This window comes from Pogoniulus pusillus, chromosome 35, assembly GCF_015220805.1.
Source record: "Pogoniulus pusillus isolate bPogPus1 chromosome 35, bPogPus1.pri, whole genome shotgun sequence".
NCBI classification, from domain to species: Eukaryota; Metazoa; Chordata; class Aves; order Piciformes; family Lybiidae; genus Pogoniulus; species Pogoniulus pusillus.
The window spans coordinates 6,666,462-6,680,907 of NC_087298.1; the positions used below are offsets into that span (position 1 = coordinate 6,666,462).

At 51.1% G+C, this 14,446-nt stretch overlaps 1 protein-coding gene across 1 annotated transcript in view; it reads right to left on the reverse strand.

Annotated features, from left to right (window-relative positions):
- MEGF9 (multiple EGF like domains 9) overlaps positions 1 to 14,446 on the reverse strand; it is a 62,759-nt gene that overhangs the window by 21,079 nt on the left and 27,234 nt on the right. The window contains exon 2 of the mRNA XM_064170993.1: positions 8,522 to 8,723. Coding sequence (XP_064027063.1) covers positions 8,522 to 8,723 — 202 coding nt within the window. The remainder of the gene's footprint in view (positions 1 to 8,521; positions 8,724 to 14,446) is intronic.

Below are 14,446 nucleotides of genomic sequence, written 5' to 3' on the forward strand. Positions count from 1 at the left end.
TTCTCTGAACATGTTCCAGCACCTCAACATCTCTCTTGAATTGAGGAGCCCAGAACTGGACACAGCACTCAAGGTGTGGCCTGACCAGTGCTGAGTACAGGGGCAGAATAACTTCCCTTGTCCTACTGGCCACACTGCTCCTGTCCAGGCCAGGATGCCATTGGCTCTTGGCCACCTGGGCACACTGCTGGCTCATCTTCAGCCTACTACCCACCAGTACCCCCAGGTCCCTTTCTTCCTGGCTGCTCTCCAGCCACTCTGTCCCCTTGACACCCACCCTTCATATATATATAAATGTTGACAAGAAAGTGTCTCAGCCTTCTCAAGACTGGTGAGGGGCTGTGCTGCCCTAAGAGAAAAAGGGGCAGTGAGGGCTCCTGCCAGCTCCTCCCTGAGCCAGCAGCACCTCCAGCTTCGCAGCCCGGCCCCTCCCAGCCAGTGCCGCCAATTACAGACCTGCCCATCACCCATCCCAGCAGGGCCCGGAGGTGTTCCTGCAACATCCACAATTAACAGCACTGACAACACCCAGGATGAATGGGGAGAAAGCTTTGCTGAGCCACCGGCATCTGTAAAACAATCCTCATGAAAAGGCTTTGTCACACTTTGATGGAATAAGACAAAAGGATGCTGCGGAAGGCGAGGAGGACTCAGAAGAGCCGCGGCTAAAAGCAGAGCGTTTCTCCAGTGAGCCCAGCTCCTTTCCTGCCGATTTCTGTGATGCCTGGCAGCAGTCGGGGAATAAATCTCTCTTACCATTACTGGCCAACGTAGAAAAGTTAACATTTGAAGGCTAAAAGGCTCCAAAGCGCTTCGGTGGAAACCCAAAGCTGTTAGCACTCCCCCCGAGCAAACCAAGGACCCCTGCTAACCCGCCTGCTGGTTTTCCTGCGGCTCCATCAGCTGGATCTCAGCGCGCAGGGAAGCAGAGAGCAGCCCCCGGCAGCAGGTGGTTGGCTTGCACCTCCTCAAAGCGAAGCCCCCAGCAGCCGCAGCGCCTCGGCTCAGAGCCGCCTTTGTGGAGGGCAGAAGAAGCAGAGCTTTATGGCTCCCAACATTGGGCCATTGTGCGCCGCATTCCTCGCTTTGTGCCGGGGGACGGCATCTGTTTATATGGCAGCCCTCGGCGGAGAGGGGACACCTCGCGGCTCTGAAAGGCCACTCTATGAATGTCAAAGGGCCACCCTGTCTGGCCAGCGCCGCCTCCGCGGCCCCGTCTCCCCCGCCGAGGATGCCCTGCGCCGCTGGGGAAGTCGGGGAACTCCAGCCCGGGGCTGTGCTGTCTCCTCTGCGTGCCCTCCTGGCACCATCCATCACGACCTGAAAGAGTTGGGGCTGTTCAGTCTGGAGAAGGAGGCCCCGAGGTGACCTTCTTGTGGCCTTCCAGGATCTGAAGGAGGCTATAAAAAAAGTTGTTCAGCATGAGAGTGATGAGAGTGGCGAGAGCCTGGAGTGGGTTGCGGTCCCATCCCTGGAGGTGCTTATGCAAGGCTGGATGGGGCTCTGGCCAGCCTGACCTAGGGTAGGGTGTCCCTGCCCATGGCAGGGGGGGTGGAACTAGATGATCCTTGTGGTCTCTTCCAACCCTGACTGATTCTATGACCTTGGTGGTTGGCAAGGAAGGAAGGGATGGGAAGACCACCATGGCCTTGGAGAGTGAGGTTGGATGGCATCCTCTGTAGTTTGGCAGCAAAAGTTTAGCCACAAAATCTCAACTCCAAACAGTGGATCCCACTTCCCAGACCCCCTGCAGATCACAGTGATATGATGATGGGACAGACAACCTCAGTGTGGGGAGGACAGGTCAGTGGTGAAGGCAGAGAGATGGGGCTGGTCCCCACTAAACACACCAGTTTTGTCCATGATAGCCCTTCCATCCCCTGAACTCTACTGATGCCTCCCTTCAGGCAGCAGAAAAAGGCATGGAACATGAAGTCAGGCTGGGCACCACCTCCCCCTAACCAGAATTCAGCCACAAGACCTTAAAAAGTCGAGCCAATATTTTTTTGAGGGCAATGGATGTTTACCAGAGCAGCAAGTCTGCAACAGGCAGCATAGGAAGGGCAAAGCCTGGCAGAAAGATCAACAAAATAACAGGATTTCTGAGAAGCCACAATTACTGGAGAGGAGATGATAACAATCTGCCTTCCCCTGCCGCTGTGCCCAGGCACTTACCTCCCACCCCTGTCTGCAACCCAATATAAATGGGCACAGGTACAGTATTTACCTGCTTGTGGGGGAAGAGAAGAGGCCAGCTGATGGGATGTGAAGGATCTAAGAGACCATAATAGGAGAGAGATTTAGACAATCAAAGCAGACAGAAAAATAAGCTCTAACAGGATATTCTTCTGCTTTTATGACATCCACATGTAACAATTTCCAGTACAAAAAAATCTGTTCTCTGCAATGATGCTGACAAGGCATTACTGGGAGATAATGAGCCACTGCCTATGCTCAGCCAATCTGGTAAAGGGAGAGCAGTCTTCTAAATCTGGGGGGTGGGAAAGGAGAAGGGAGGGTGTTTGGGTTTTGCTCTTTCAGAAAAATTAATCCTTAAGAAGTTGGACTTCCAACATCTTACCTCCAAAAAAGAAGAGTGCTCAATGTGGTTTGTATCAGATGGCTAAAATACAGTTGAATGGAAATACAGCTCCCAGGCAAAGAATCACAGAATGCCAGGGGCTGGAAGGGACATTTTAGGAGTGTGGTGACACTCTACAGACAGAAAATGAAGATTTTTCTCTATGCAACGTGAGAACTCCATCACCTTCCCCCAGATAACCTCCTGTAGTTGGGATAGGCAGGAGCCCTGGGAACATGAGGTCTCTCTCATCTCAAACCACAGCCACGAACACCTTTCCTGCACAGGCTGATAAAAGCTCCACAAGCTCCTCAAATTTCAATGGATTTGCACTTTCTGACTTGTGAAAAAAACCAACAACTTCTGCCCCCTGTAGCTTCATACCACATGTTCAAAGTGTGTCTAGTCTGTGACCCCCATCCAGGTGCTTCCAAGGCCATCAAGACCAACATTCCTTATCAATTCTCCCACTTTTTGCATCTTCCCACATCCTACCACCTCTACAAACACTGTTTGCAGCTCTCCCTGCCCAGCTCCCCAGGCTCACTTAAAACCCCCAGACCTTATTCAAGGACCTTAACAAAGAACTTTGTCCAGTTCTGACACCACCAGCAATGCTCTTGCAAATCCATGAGTTTGGGTCATAAGATCAGCCCCTCCAAAGAGAAGCCCTACAAAGGATGCATACAGGAATGGTGACTGCCCAGCTGACAGCACTCCCCTTTCAGCCTCCCAGCATCCCTGCTCCAGGGGACAGCCACATCCATAAATGCTCTCAGGGACGCTCTGCCTTAATTCAAACACAAAGCATGAGACGCCCTTGAGGGGGAAAAAGGTCTCAGAATTAACACTCAGGCATTTATGAGCAGGCTTTATCTTGGTTTGTTCCCCTTTTTTCAAGTGGAGGTGAGTGACAGGAGCTGTCTCTAACATGACTTACAGTGAGCCTGCAGCATGAACTGTGCATGATCCAGGATCCCATGCTGCAGAGCTGTCCCCAGCCAGCAGTAAGGGCAGGTTGCTTGGCTAGAGAGAGAGCAGAGTGCTGCATGCTTGGGCAGTGGGTTCCAGCACCAGGAATGAATCAAAGCAAAGGTCACCTCCAAGTAGCACATTGAAGCTTCTGCATGTTGGGACTAAAGTGAGGCACAGGCAGAGGGAGCAGCTTCAGTTGATTCACAGATCCCAATTTAACACGTCTGATTTTGTTATCAGCATACTCTGTGTGTTTACAGGACCTGAGAAAAACTAACCCAGGCCTACCTAAACTTGACAGGGATCCTTAAACATCCAACAGCAGCCACAGCTCTCCTGCTCACCATTGCAGGTAATGATGCACCAGAAGCTGAAGGGTCCATCACTTTGTCTTCTCCAGAACTGAAGCAAGCTGGTTTAAAACACAAAATCTCCCAGGGGAAAACAGAATTGAGAACTGAACCCTTCTGCCATGCAACAGTGTCTGATAGCACCTGCACTGCTCTCAGCCTTCCTCCATTCACATCCCTAACTGAGGGGTGCAAGAGCACCCACACAAGGAAAGTTGCTTGTGGGTTAAGTGTTAAAAGACAAGTTGGATGTGGCTTTCAGCAGTCTGATCTAGTGGAAGGTGTCCTTGCTCATGACTGGGAGGTTGGAACTAGATAAAGTTGCTTCCAATCCAAACTAGTTTGATTCTGAGCATGCTGTCCTTGCAGCTGCAGGGCCATGCTCTAGGGAAAAGCCACAATACCCTACCTGCTGGGCCAGGAACACCAGGAATGAATGCCTGGTAAGAGGTAAATCAGGGTAACACCACCTCTCCCTCTGCCCTGGAGCACAGAAAAGCACTACACTAGCACACAGCAGACAACCCATCAAAGTCCCATGCCTCTGGGTCGCACTGGGCTACCTCTGGCCAGATTGGCCTTGTGTTTGCAGCCCAGTCCAAGGCTGCTAGCCTCAGTGCTGCTGGCAAGGTAGAAATAAAGAAATAACAGAAATGCAGAGTCATTTGAAAGCTACTCACCAGGCGTGTGCCACCCACTGCCTCTTTCAGGCTGGGCTCTGCCTTCATCTGCCTGCTCTGTTAAATAACCCAGCCAGAGGATTGGTCTGCACAAGGACATCATTTCCACCTGCATCTGTGTTGCTGCAGGATTGCTGCTTTGCAGCAGGAAAGTTTCCCTCAGTCCAAATCCCTTTCCTTTCACCCTGGGCTTCTCAGATAGATCCTGCCATGTCCTGGGCTTGCCCATGAGGGCTGCTGTGCCACTGCCATGAGTCAGCTGAGGACATGAGTGGCATTTTAGGCAAAGCCACACCACGGGACACTGAGGGTAGGAGTGTGCCAGGTGCTGCAGAAACACTGCAAGGAGCCTCAGCGCTCCCCCCATTGCTCCAGCTGGTGGGGCTGGAGACCACTGTCCCCCCCAGACCACTTTTGCTACCTCTGGCTTGGCTTCTTGCCCAGCTGTAGGCAATGGGAGTTCAGGCACAGGACTCTGCTTACAGAAAGAAAGGAATATAAATGCCAAGGGGTGCAAGCCCAGGAGATGTGGGCTGGCCAGCCTGGGCATAATGACCTTCTGTAGCAGCATTACCTTTACTTTTGCCTCTTCCATCAGAAAGGAACATTCCTGCTCCCTCCTAGGAGGACAGACAGATGGGAGAACAGAGTTTTCAGCTCAAGGTGTCCAAAAGATGGTGAGAGATACAGCTGGTGGAGGGACAGCTGCTGGCTGAGGCCAAGTTACCCCAGGCTGGTGTCACGACCAGACACCCTGCCAGGCACCATCCCCGAGGCTGTGCAGCAGCAGCACAGCCCTTCTGGCTCAGCCAGTGCACCCACAGGAGTCACTGTCATTCTCCACTACTCTGTGACCTTGACCATGGTCCCTGAAACTTTAGATTCTTTCTCCACCCTTCCTCTATGGACTATGAACACTTCCAGGCCACAGCTATCTTTAGCAGGCATCTACACAGCATCCAAGGCAGTGAAATGTGGTTTTATCTGAGGTTTCTAGGCATTACCACGACAAGGACACCACACTCCCCTTCTGAGACGTGTCAGCCCTCTCCAAGCAGCCTAGGACTGCATTCAGTCCCACAGAGAGCTCCAGCTCCAACCATGCACAGCTTCTCATTTCACAACAACCAACCCAAACCAGAGCATGGAAATCTGCAGCCATCCCAGAGAGGGATCTGTGTGGATCTCCCCAGATAATCCAAATTAAACCACCACCAAAAGAGACCTTTGATTAGGGGCCAGGGAGTCCATTCACAGCGACAGCGTGTCAGGTCAATGTTCACTCCCAAAATCATCTGTCTGCCTGGGGAAAGGGAGGGTGGTTGGGTTGGGTTTTTTTTCATTTGATGGTCTGCATTTGAGGTCTAGTTAATAAACAGCACACTTGGGTGTGCCATCTGGCCAGCCAGAGAGCACGGCTAGAAATAATACTCATCACCATCATCCTAGGGCGGTGCTTTAAAAGGCTGCGTTACAAAAGCCTGGGCGAGCTGACTGAAAGCTATCAGGCATGTTTTGTGTGCCCCGAGAGCTGAGCCTTCAGGCAGTCTGCCTCTCACAGCAGCCACTGTCAAAAAGGCTCAGAGTCCAAAATTTTGCTGGTTTACTGGGAGGCTGATCCGATGAGGAGCTGCTTCTCCCTTCAGCCAGCAGGCAGACATTAATGTCTGCGAGTTAGAGTGGGGCTGGTGCTTTAAAAAACCCAACCAACCCCAGCAATAAATAATCCAGCTGACAGCCTTTCTAATGTCAACACAGCAGAAGCTGGTTGCTGGTGTTACACAACGCTTGCGTGCCTCGGCCCAAGCAGGGATTGCCCACAGGGGCGTGCACAGCTCACCCAGGGACCTGGCAGCAGGTAGGCATCAAACCCACAGCTCCAGACCCAGTGCTTCCAGAAGCAGAGCCAAACACTCTCGTTCCTGGCTTCAGACACACATCTTCTTGCTATGCAGAAGAGATTGTCCCACCCCTTGGGACAGACCCCAACACAGGGACAGAACCTATGCTCCTGCCCTGCTGCATTTTGCATCCCAACTCATCTTCCCATACACATCTCCATGCAGAATGCTGCCCATCTCACAGCCATGCTGGCGCCCCCAGCCCTACAGCACAGACAGATGACCTAGTTTTCCTCTTTTTTAGCACCCAGAGGTCATCTCTGTCTGCAGCAAACCCCTCCAAGCGGGGAAGAGAAACACAGAGACATCTCTGTTCATGCCACTCCTCCTCCCCAAGTCTTCCTCCAGATTTTGCCCCATGCTGTCTCTTCTAAATGCCCAAGGATCTGCACCTGCCACATCCCTTGAGGCTGTAAAGTGGTGCTGAGAATTGGGGTTGGACTTGGTGGGTCTCTACTTGCATGAACCACCTCAGCCTCCATCACAACTCACAGCATTTCCCCTGAAGTTCCCAAGGGTGTTTCTTGGCTTGCTCCACACAGCAAGACACGGGGAGATGCCACCCACATCTATGCTTTGCCTGCTGCCCAGTGACTCAGAGTCAAAGTGAGAACACTCCTTCCCAGTCAACCCAGTCACTCCAGTAGCACCTCCCTCCTCTCCCAGCCCTCAAAGATAAGATTTGCCCCATCTACCTTTCTGTCCTATTTGCCTTTCTAGTAGACCTGATCAACTTCAGGCTTTCCAGCCTGTGGCAAACTCTGCTGCTTCAGGACATCTTCCTGTACTTAGAACAGCCACTAAAAACACCAAGTGAAAAGCTCCACACTCTCCACCCCCCAGAATCACCTTTTTTAGTAAGAAGGGCACTGTAGCCAACTGCAGCATTACTTTTAAGTCCTGATTTTGCAGAGCTTATGCAAGCAAATGCAGCACTGAAATGAAAAGGACATCCACAGAGGGGCTGGGTGTTTGGAGACAATAATCAATGTATAAAGCAATTACAAACAGCACATCCCTGCAGATCATTTCAGTTCTGACACAGCCCCAGCCCTGGCAGGAGTGTGCAGGTGTTTAGCACACGCTGAACCTGGGCCAAACCCTAAAAGGCAACAAAGCTGATGCCAGGTCAAGGCCACCAATGAAGCAGAAGCCCTTTGCATCCACACACAGGTTTGGATGCAGGGCCCTGAAGAAAGATCAGAGGCTCTAGGAACACCTCTGCTATTGACTTTCTGGTGGCAGCTCAAGAGGGGAGCTCAGGAAGGCTGAAAGTCACTGCAAGGTGGTGTGCAGCAAGTCGTCCTCCAAGGAGAGATCTTGCAATGTGCTGCCCTGAGCCAAGGGTCAGGCTGCTGCTTGGACTCTTTGCAGGAGCAGAGACACTCTCAACTCTCACCCTTAACTAATCTCTAATGATTGACAGATCACTGGTTGGAAGAAACAATAATTGCATGCAGGCTGTTCAAAGGCGAGATGTGAGGGCGGGCAAGGTGAACTGAAGAGGAACACATTCATTATCCAAGAGCTGAAAGGCCCAGCTAAGGGTGACTTGCTTAACACAGCAGAGGAGAGGAGGCAGCAAGGTTAAACAGCAGACAAGGCAAGGGCAGAGCACAAAGCTCCACTTGCTTCTGGCGTAATAAATATCCCCTTGGAAAACAAACTTCTCCAAAGCTCCTCTGCTCCCCTCCTGAGCTGACACGTGAAGGCAGTCCCAGCAATAGGCATCACAAGAGAAGTTCCACTTCCATACAACTCAGAAATGCAAGTTCAGTCCCTTAGGGGCTGCTGAGGCTTTTGCTAAGCTATGGCTATTTGTATACTCCATATATAAAGAGAGGAAAGCCACGATTCACGAGTTTGTATAGGGCCAGCTTCCTTCCCGACGCTGCTTTCCTTTTGGAGTTCTTCCTTACAGGTTTTTTTTCCCCAATACTAGCACCAGCTGACAAGATCCATTCTGGCCTTATCAGCATTCCCAAATCCCACACAGTCCCCAGGAAGGGCTCAGTGAAAGCCCAGTTTACTTACTCGTCACACTGGGCGGTGGTGGAGCCGGCGGGGTTGCAGCCGCAGGGATGGCACCGCTGGCTCTGCAGCTCCAGGTAGAAGTCCTGGGCACAGCTCTGGCACTGCAGCCCAGTGTAGCCTTCGAGGCAGGGGCACTGCCCTGTTGTGGTGTTGCATTCGGTGGTGCTGATGCTCCCCACAGCGCTGCAGTTGCACAGGTCTCCTGCAGAGGGGAAGAGAAGCTGAAGCTGTTGTGCTCTGGGGTACTGCACCGAGCAAGACTCTTACCTGTTCGCTTGGCTACCCTCCCTTGGCTTACCCCAGGGTGGGAGCGTCATAGAACTGCTTGCATTGGAAAACACCTTTAAGATCATCAGGTCCAGCTATTAACTCAGCACTGCCAGGTCCACCACTACTCCCTGCCCTTCAGCACCACATCTACATCATCACTGTAAGGATGAGATTTGCTTTAAAATGTTGAGATGATTAAAAAATGTCAACAGCGCCTTGGGGTTTGAACCCCCATAGTCATGTTCCAAGTCTCTCTCCATAGGAGAGCTACAAGATTAGCACTGAATTATAGAATGGGGTTGGGCTGGAAGGGACCTTTAAAGACCACCTAGTCCAACCACCCTGCAGCCAGCAGGGATATCTACAACTGTAGCAAGTTGCTCAGAGGCCCATCACAACCTAGCCTGGAGTGGTTCCAGGGATGGAGCATCTCCCACTTCCCTGGGCAACTCGGGCCAGGGTCTCACCACTCTCAGTATAAAAAATTCCTTCCTTCTCTCTAGTCTTCTCCTTTTAGTTTCAAACCTCTTGTCCTGTCACAATAGGCTCCGGTAAACATCTTTCTCATAAGCCCCCTTTAAGCATTCAAAGGCCATCAGAAACTCTCTCTGGAGTCTTCTCTACTCCAGGCTGAGACACCCCAACTCTCTCAGCCTGTCCTCACACCAGAGGTGTTCCAGCCTTCCCAGCATTGTTATGGCCTCCTCTGGCCATGGTCCAACAGGTCCATGTCTTTCCTGTGCTGAGGGCTCCAGCACTGCAGGTGGGGTCTCAGCAGAGTGCAGCAGAGGGTCAGAACCCCCTCCCTTCACCTGCTGCACATGCTGCTGGGCATCAGCCCAGGAGACTGTTGGCCATGACTACTAAAACACACCTGCATGTAGCTGCCCTTCAGAGACCAGAGACACACTCATGGCTGCATCTGACTCCAGGAGCTAACAAGCACTAAGTGCTGCAAGGTTAGGATAAAATCAGCAGCAGGATGCAAAATCACCAATTCTAAGACCTGCTGCACACCAGTGGAATTCCCCTGATTTACTCATGGGCTGATCTCTACAACACAGGACATACACAACACACGATGAACTGGCACCAGCATCTCCCACCAAACCTTCCACTGGGAGCTGGGACCAGAGGAACTCCAGATGTTTGGCTCCCCTCTGCACCATGGAATCATAGAACTGTTGAGGCTGGAAGATACCTTTGAGATCAAGCCCAACCACTCACCTAGAGCTTGTAATCTCACCCCTACTGCTAAGCTCCCACTAAACTCTATCCCTCAGCACCACATCCACAGCTTTATAAATGCCTCCAGGGATGGTGACTCCAGCACCTCCCTGGGCAGCCTCTTCCAACCCCAATAAACCTTTCTCTGAAGAATTTCTTCCCAATATCATAGAATCAACCAGGTTGGAAGAGACCTCCAAGACCATCCAGTCCAACCTAGCACCCAGCCCTGTCCAATCAGCCAGACCATGGCACTAAGTGCCTCATCCAGGCTTTGCCTGAACACCTCCAAGGATGGTGACTCCACCACCTCCCTGGGCAGCCCAAGCTCCCCTGAAAATCTGCCCCTGGGAGTAGGGAAGACATGAAAACAGCTTTAAAGAAACACAGTGGTGAAGCTAAGGACAACATAAAGACCTCCTGGCTGCTGACCTTCACCACCTAAACCAGAGCAGATTACCTTCAGTATTGTGGTGAGAGAAGACCACTCTGAGGACCTTCAAGTGAGTTTAGGGGACACTCCATATTTCCAGGCATTACAGAAAGCATGCACAGAGCAGCCAAGTTTTAATGAGAGAAGGAAATCTTCTGATCAAGTGATGATTTCCCAGTTCCCCTGCACATTATTCCTCACAACACCATCTCTCCAGTGGCTTTGCTGCTTATTTCTCATAAGCACCAAACACACAACCTCTCCCCAGTAATTTATTCCTGCCAAGAGCTTTATCTTTGCTCCTTCATTGCAAAATATTTAGTGCCTTAATAATTTAAGGCCTTGGTCTGCCAGGAGTGAATTATAAACAAGGATTATTTGTAAAAATAGTGCAGAAAGCATCAGGGGCTTTATGTAACTGCTGGGATTTGTTACTCTCTGGGTGAAGGCAGATCTCAGGGAACTTCATGGAGAGGGAAGAAGCCAGGTCCCTGTCCCCATCCCAGGGAAATGTGACTTACAGCTCAAATCCTGTCAGGGAGAGCCAGCTAAAATTGGAGGCTGGATGAGACACTCAGTGCCATGGTTTAGTTAATTAGAAGGGTTAAGTGATAGGTTGGACTCAATCGTAGAGTCAGCCAAGTTGGAAGAGACCTCCAAGATCATCCAGTCCAACTTAGCACCCAGCCCTAGCCAGTCAACCAGACCATGGCACTAAGTGCCTCATCCAGGCTTTGCTTGAACACCTCCAGGGACAGCCACTCCACCACCTCCCTGGGCAGCCCATTCCAATGCCAATCACTCTCTCTGCCAACAACTTCCTCCTAACATCCAGCCTAGACCTCCCCCACCACAGCTTGAGACTGTGTCCCCTTGTTCTGTTGCTGGTTGCCTAGCAGAAGATACCAACCCCACCTGGCTACAGCTTCCCTTCAGGTAGTTATAGAGGCATTTTCCAACCTGGTTAATGCTGTGATTCTGTGAACATCAACATGAGTATTTCAGATCATTGCACACTTGTGCCCCACACCAATGGAAAGGGTCTCAGCAAGTGCCTGGCTCAAGCCACACTTAAAACCAACCATACTGAAGACCTCAGAGTATCTTTTCAAACACAAGCCATAAGGTCTCCCTTATCACAGCAGCTGCCTAATGTCCATCCTCCAGCCCTCACTCTGGACACATTTGCTGATTACAAAGCAGTTTGGCAAACATGTTAAATGAACATAAAAACATGATTATAGGGTTGACATGCCAAGGAAAGCTACAAGCCAAGTGAGTGGAAGGATGCCCTTTCCCCAAAAATGACCATGCAGAAGCTGCAGAACCTCTCTAACCAACAGCCAGCAGCACTGAGCTGCTCAACAGCCCCTTAAGTGCTTGTACTTCTCATCTCTTTGCTTCCAACACACAGAAACGTGAACCATTTAGTTCTGTTCCTCTATCAATGCATGCACAGTGTCCCCACAGAAGTAATTTTGTACCCACACACCTATGAAATTGCATCTAAATTTTCTTCAGTCTAAACCAGCAAAGAGGACAAACACCTCAAGATCTGCAATTATCCACTCCAGCAGCCACTTCATGTAATGAACCAAATTCCCATCTCAATTACCCAGCAAAATCTTCCTGATTTGGGCACTTGGGCTTCTCCCAGCCAACAGAAGCTGCAAGATCTTGTTGAGCAAAAAGCACTTTGGAGTTTGTCAAACATGCATTGAAACCAATTTACCTTTCAAAACTCATTATGTGCAGTGTAATTAGATCTGCCAGACTTGATTATGCAAAGCAGCATTGTATCAGTGCTAATGCTGATGTGAGGGGCTGAGAGGGCAAGTCCAGCATGATGACCATGAGCTGTTCTATGTAGAGACCACCTTGGTGCTGCAGGAGAATCACAGCCAGAGCTACCACCAGCTGCATGCCAAGTCCATCCCAGTGCTCCAGTAGCACCAGTTGGAAATTGATGTGTGCCACAAATCCTTCACCATGTTGCCATTCTGCTGGCATGTGTGTGATGGGAGAGTTCCTCCACGCCCCTGAGGACCATCCATAAGCACTGTCCTGCTCCTGCCCTCTCCACCCAGCAGACTAGCACACATGAACCCATCCAGAAGTCAGCAGAGTCCAAAAGGACACAATGGGCACAGCTGCTACTTGAGCATGTTGCCATAAAAACTAACAGCCTCAGACAAAGGTCTGGATTGGAAGTGACCTAAAATATTATCTACTTCCAACCCCCCTGCCATGGGCAGTAACACCTTCATTAGACCAGGTTGCTCAAAGCTGGTGGCTTCATCCATTACAAGAGCCTGAAAGGCCCTTAGTGAGGCAGGGCTGTGCTGTAGCAACTTTATCAACTTGATTTAGTGGCCATGCTTGCTCCAGAGGAGAAGAGAGGCCTGTCCTCAGGTACACTGCACTGATGGGAGCAGGGAGAAATGGCACTGCCCACTCATTGCCTGTCCAACAGATCAGCCATGGAAGGAAAAGGAAATAAACAGAAGCCAGAGAAGAGAAGCTTCACACATTGGCAAGAGCCTCATGTTTCCTTTGCCCTTTATCAAAGGACCTCAACCATCCATCAAGAGAGCCCAGCCATTGCCAAACCATGGTGCAACTCACTGGGAACGTCACTGCTACTTGCAGGAGCCCAACACGTGCTGGGCAGCAGCGGGAGGCTGAGGCAGGGTCTGGCCAGGCCCTGCTGCTTTATCTGAGGGATCCAAACACGAAAAGCCTTGCTGGAAAAAAAGCAGCTGACTTGGGGTTGATCTTGGCAATGGCACCAGCTACCAAAGTGGGTTTTGCGTCCAACAGCAGGGCTGTTTGTGCACTGAGATACGCCTGGAACGCTGCATGCTTTCCAAACCCACACACGCAGCAGCTTCCCACTGCCTTTTGTTCTGTCCTGCAGCTCTTTGCCCATCAAAATTGCACCAGGTCAGGTCACAACCTGGAGGCAGCTCATCCTCAGCAGCCAAACTCAACAGAACAGCTCTGCATAGGCTGGGTCCCAGGAGAGCAAGAAATGCTGCAGTAATCCAAAATGCAGCTTTTTGTTCATTTGCAGGCTGGTGGAGCACCAGTTTGAGCTGCCTTAGGAGGGATGGGGGAGGCTGGTTCTGCTGCTGGGGGGTGCAGAGCTGCGTCCCTAAGCAGCAACAGGATATGCTGGTTCTGCTGCTGGGGGGTGCAGAGCAAAGCCCATCTACTACTGGAGCTGCAAAATCACCCCCAAGCATGGGATCAGGCACAAGAGGGGAGACACTAATGACATTTCCCACAATGGTCACTGTCTTGTAGGGGTCCTGCCTCCCCTAAGCCACCCCAGAAAGTTTTAGGAAGGAATGGTGTTCCACTTCAGAGGAGCAGCATCAGACATGGTCCCCACCCACCCACCCCCAAGCCGCCCTCACTACATCCAGCTTGGTTCACGCTTCTGCCTGGCTGATGCAACCCAAAAATGCCCTAAAGCCCCTTCGGTTGGGCAGCTGAGGAGAACTAGACAGCAGCATTAAAAGCCACTGCCTAGCACAGCATCAAGGTTTGACATGATGATGTCCCAGACTATGAAAAGCCCAGGCCTCATTTCAAAGCCACTTTGTTGTCCCGATGGCAGCTGGGTTCAAGAAGGCGAGAATGGTCCCCAGCCAGAAAGGGAGAGCGATAACAAACATCCACCTTAGGCTTTGCAAGCACAGCAAAGACGATGAGCACCACAGAAAAAAAAGATCAGGAAATTTATCCTGGCTCCTGGCCAGAGCCTGAGTTTTTAGAGCCTTTTTTCCAGTTTTCTCAAGAAAATGTTTTGCTTTTGAAGGTAACCTTCAGAACCACCTTGGAGAGAGCTTATGAAAACAGAGAGGAATGAACACGAGTGGATGAACCCCAGAGCTGCCCCGAGCTGGGCTGCTCAGGAGGTATTGTGCTGAGGTTGGACAACACCACCAGCAACAGGAGCCAAGGGCAAAGGCCTCTCTGGGATGGGGAGT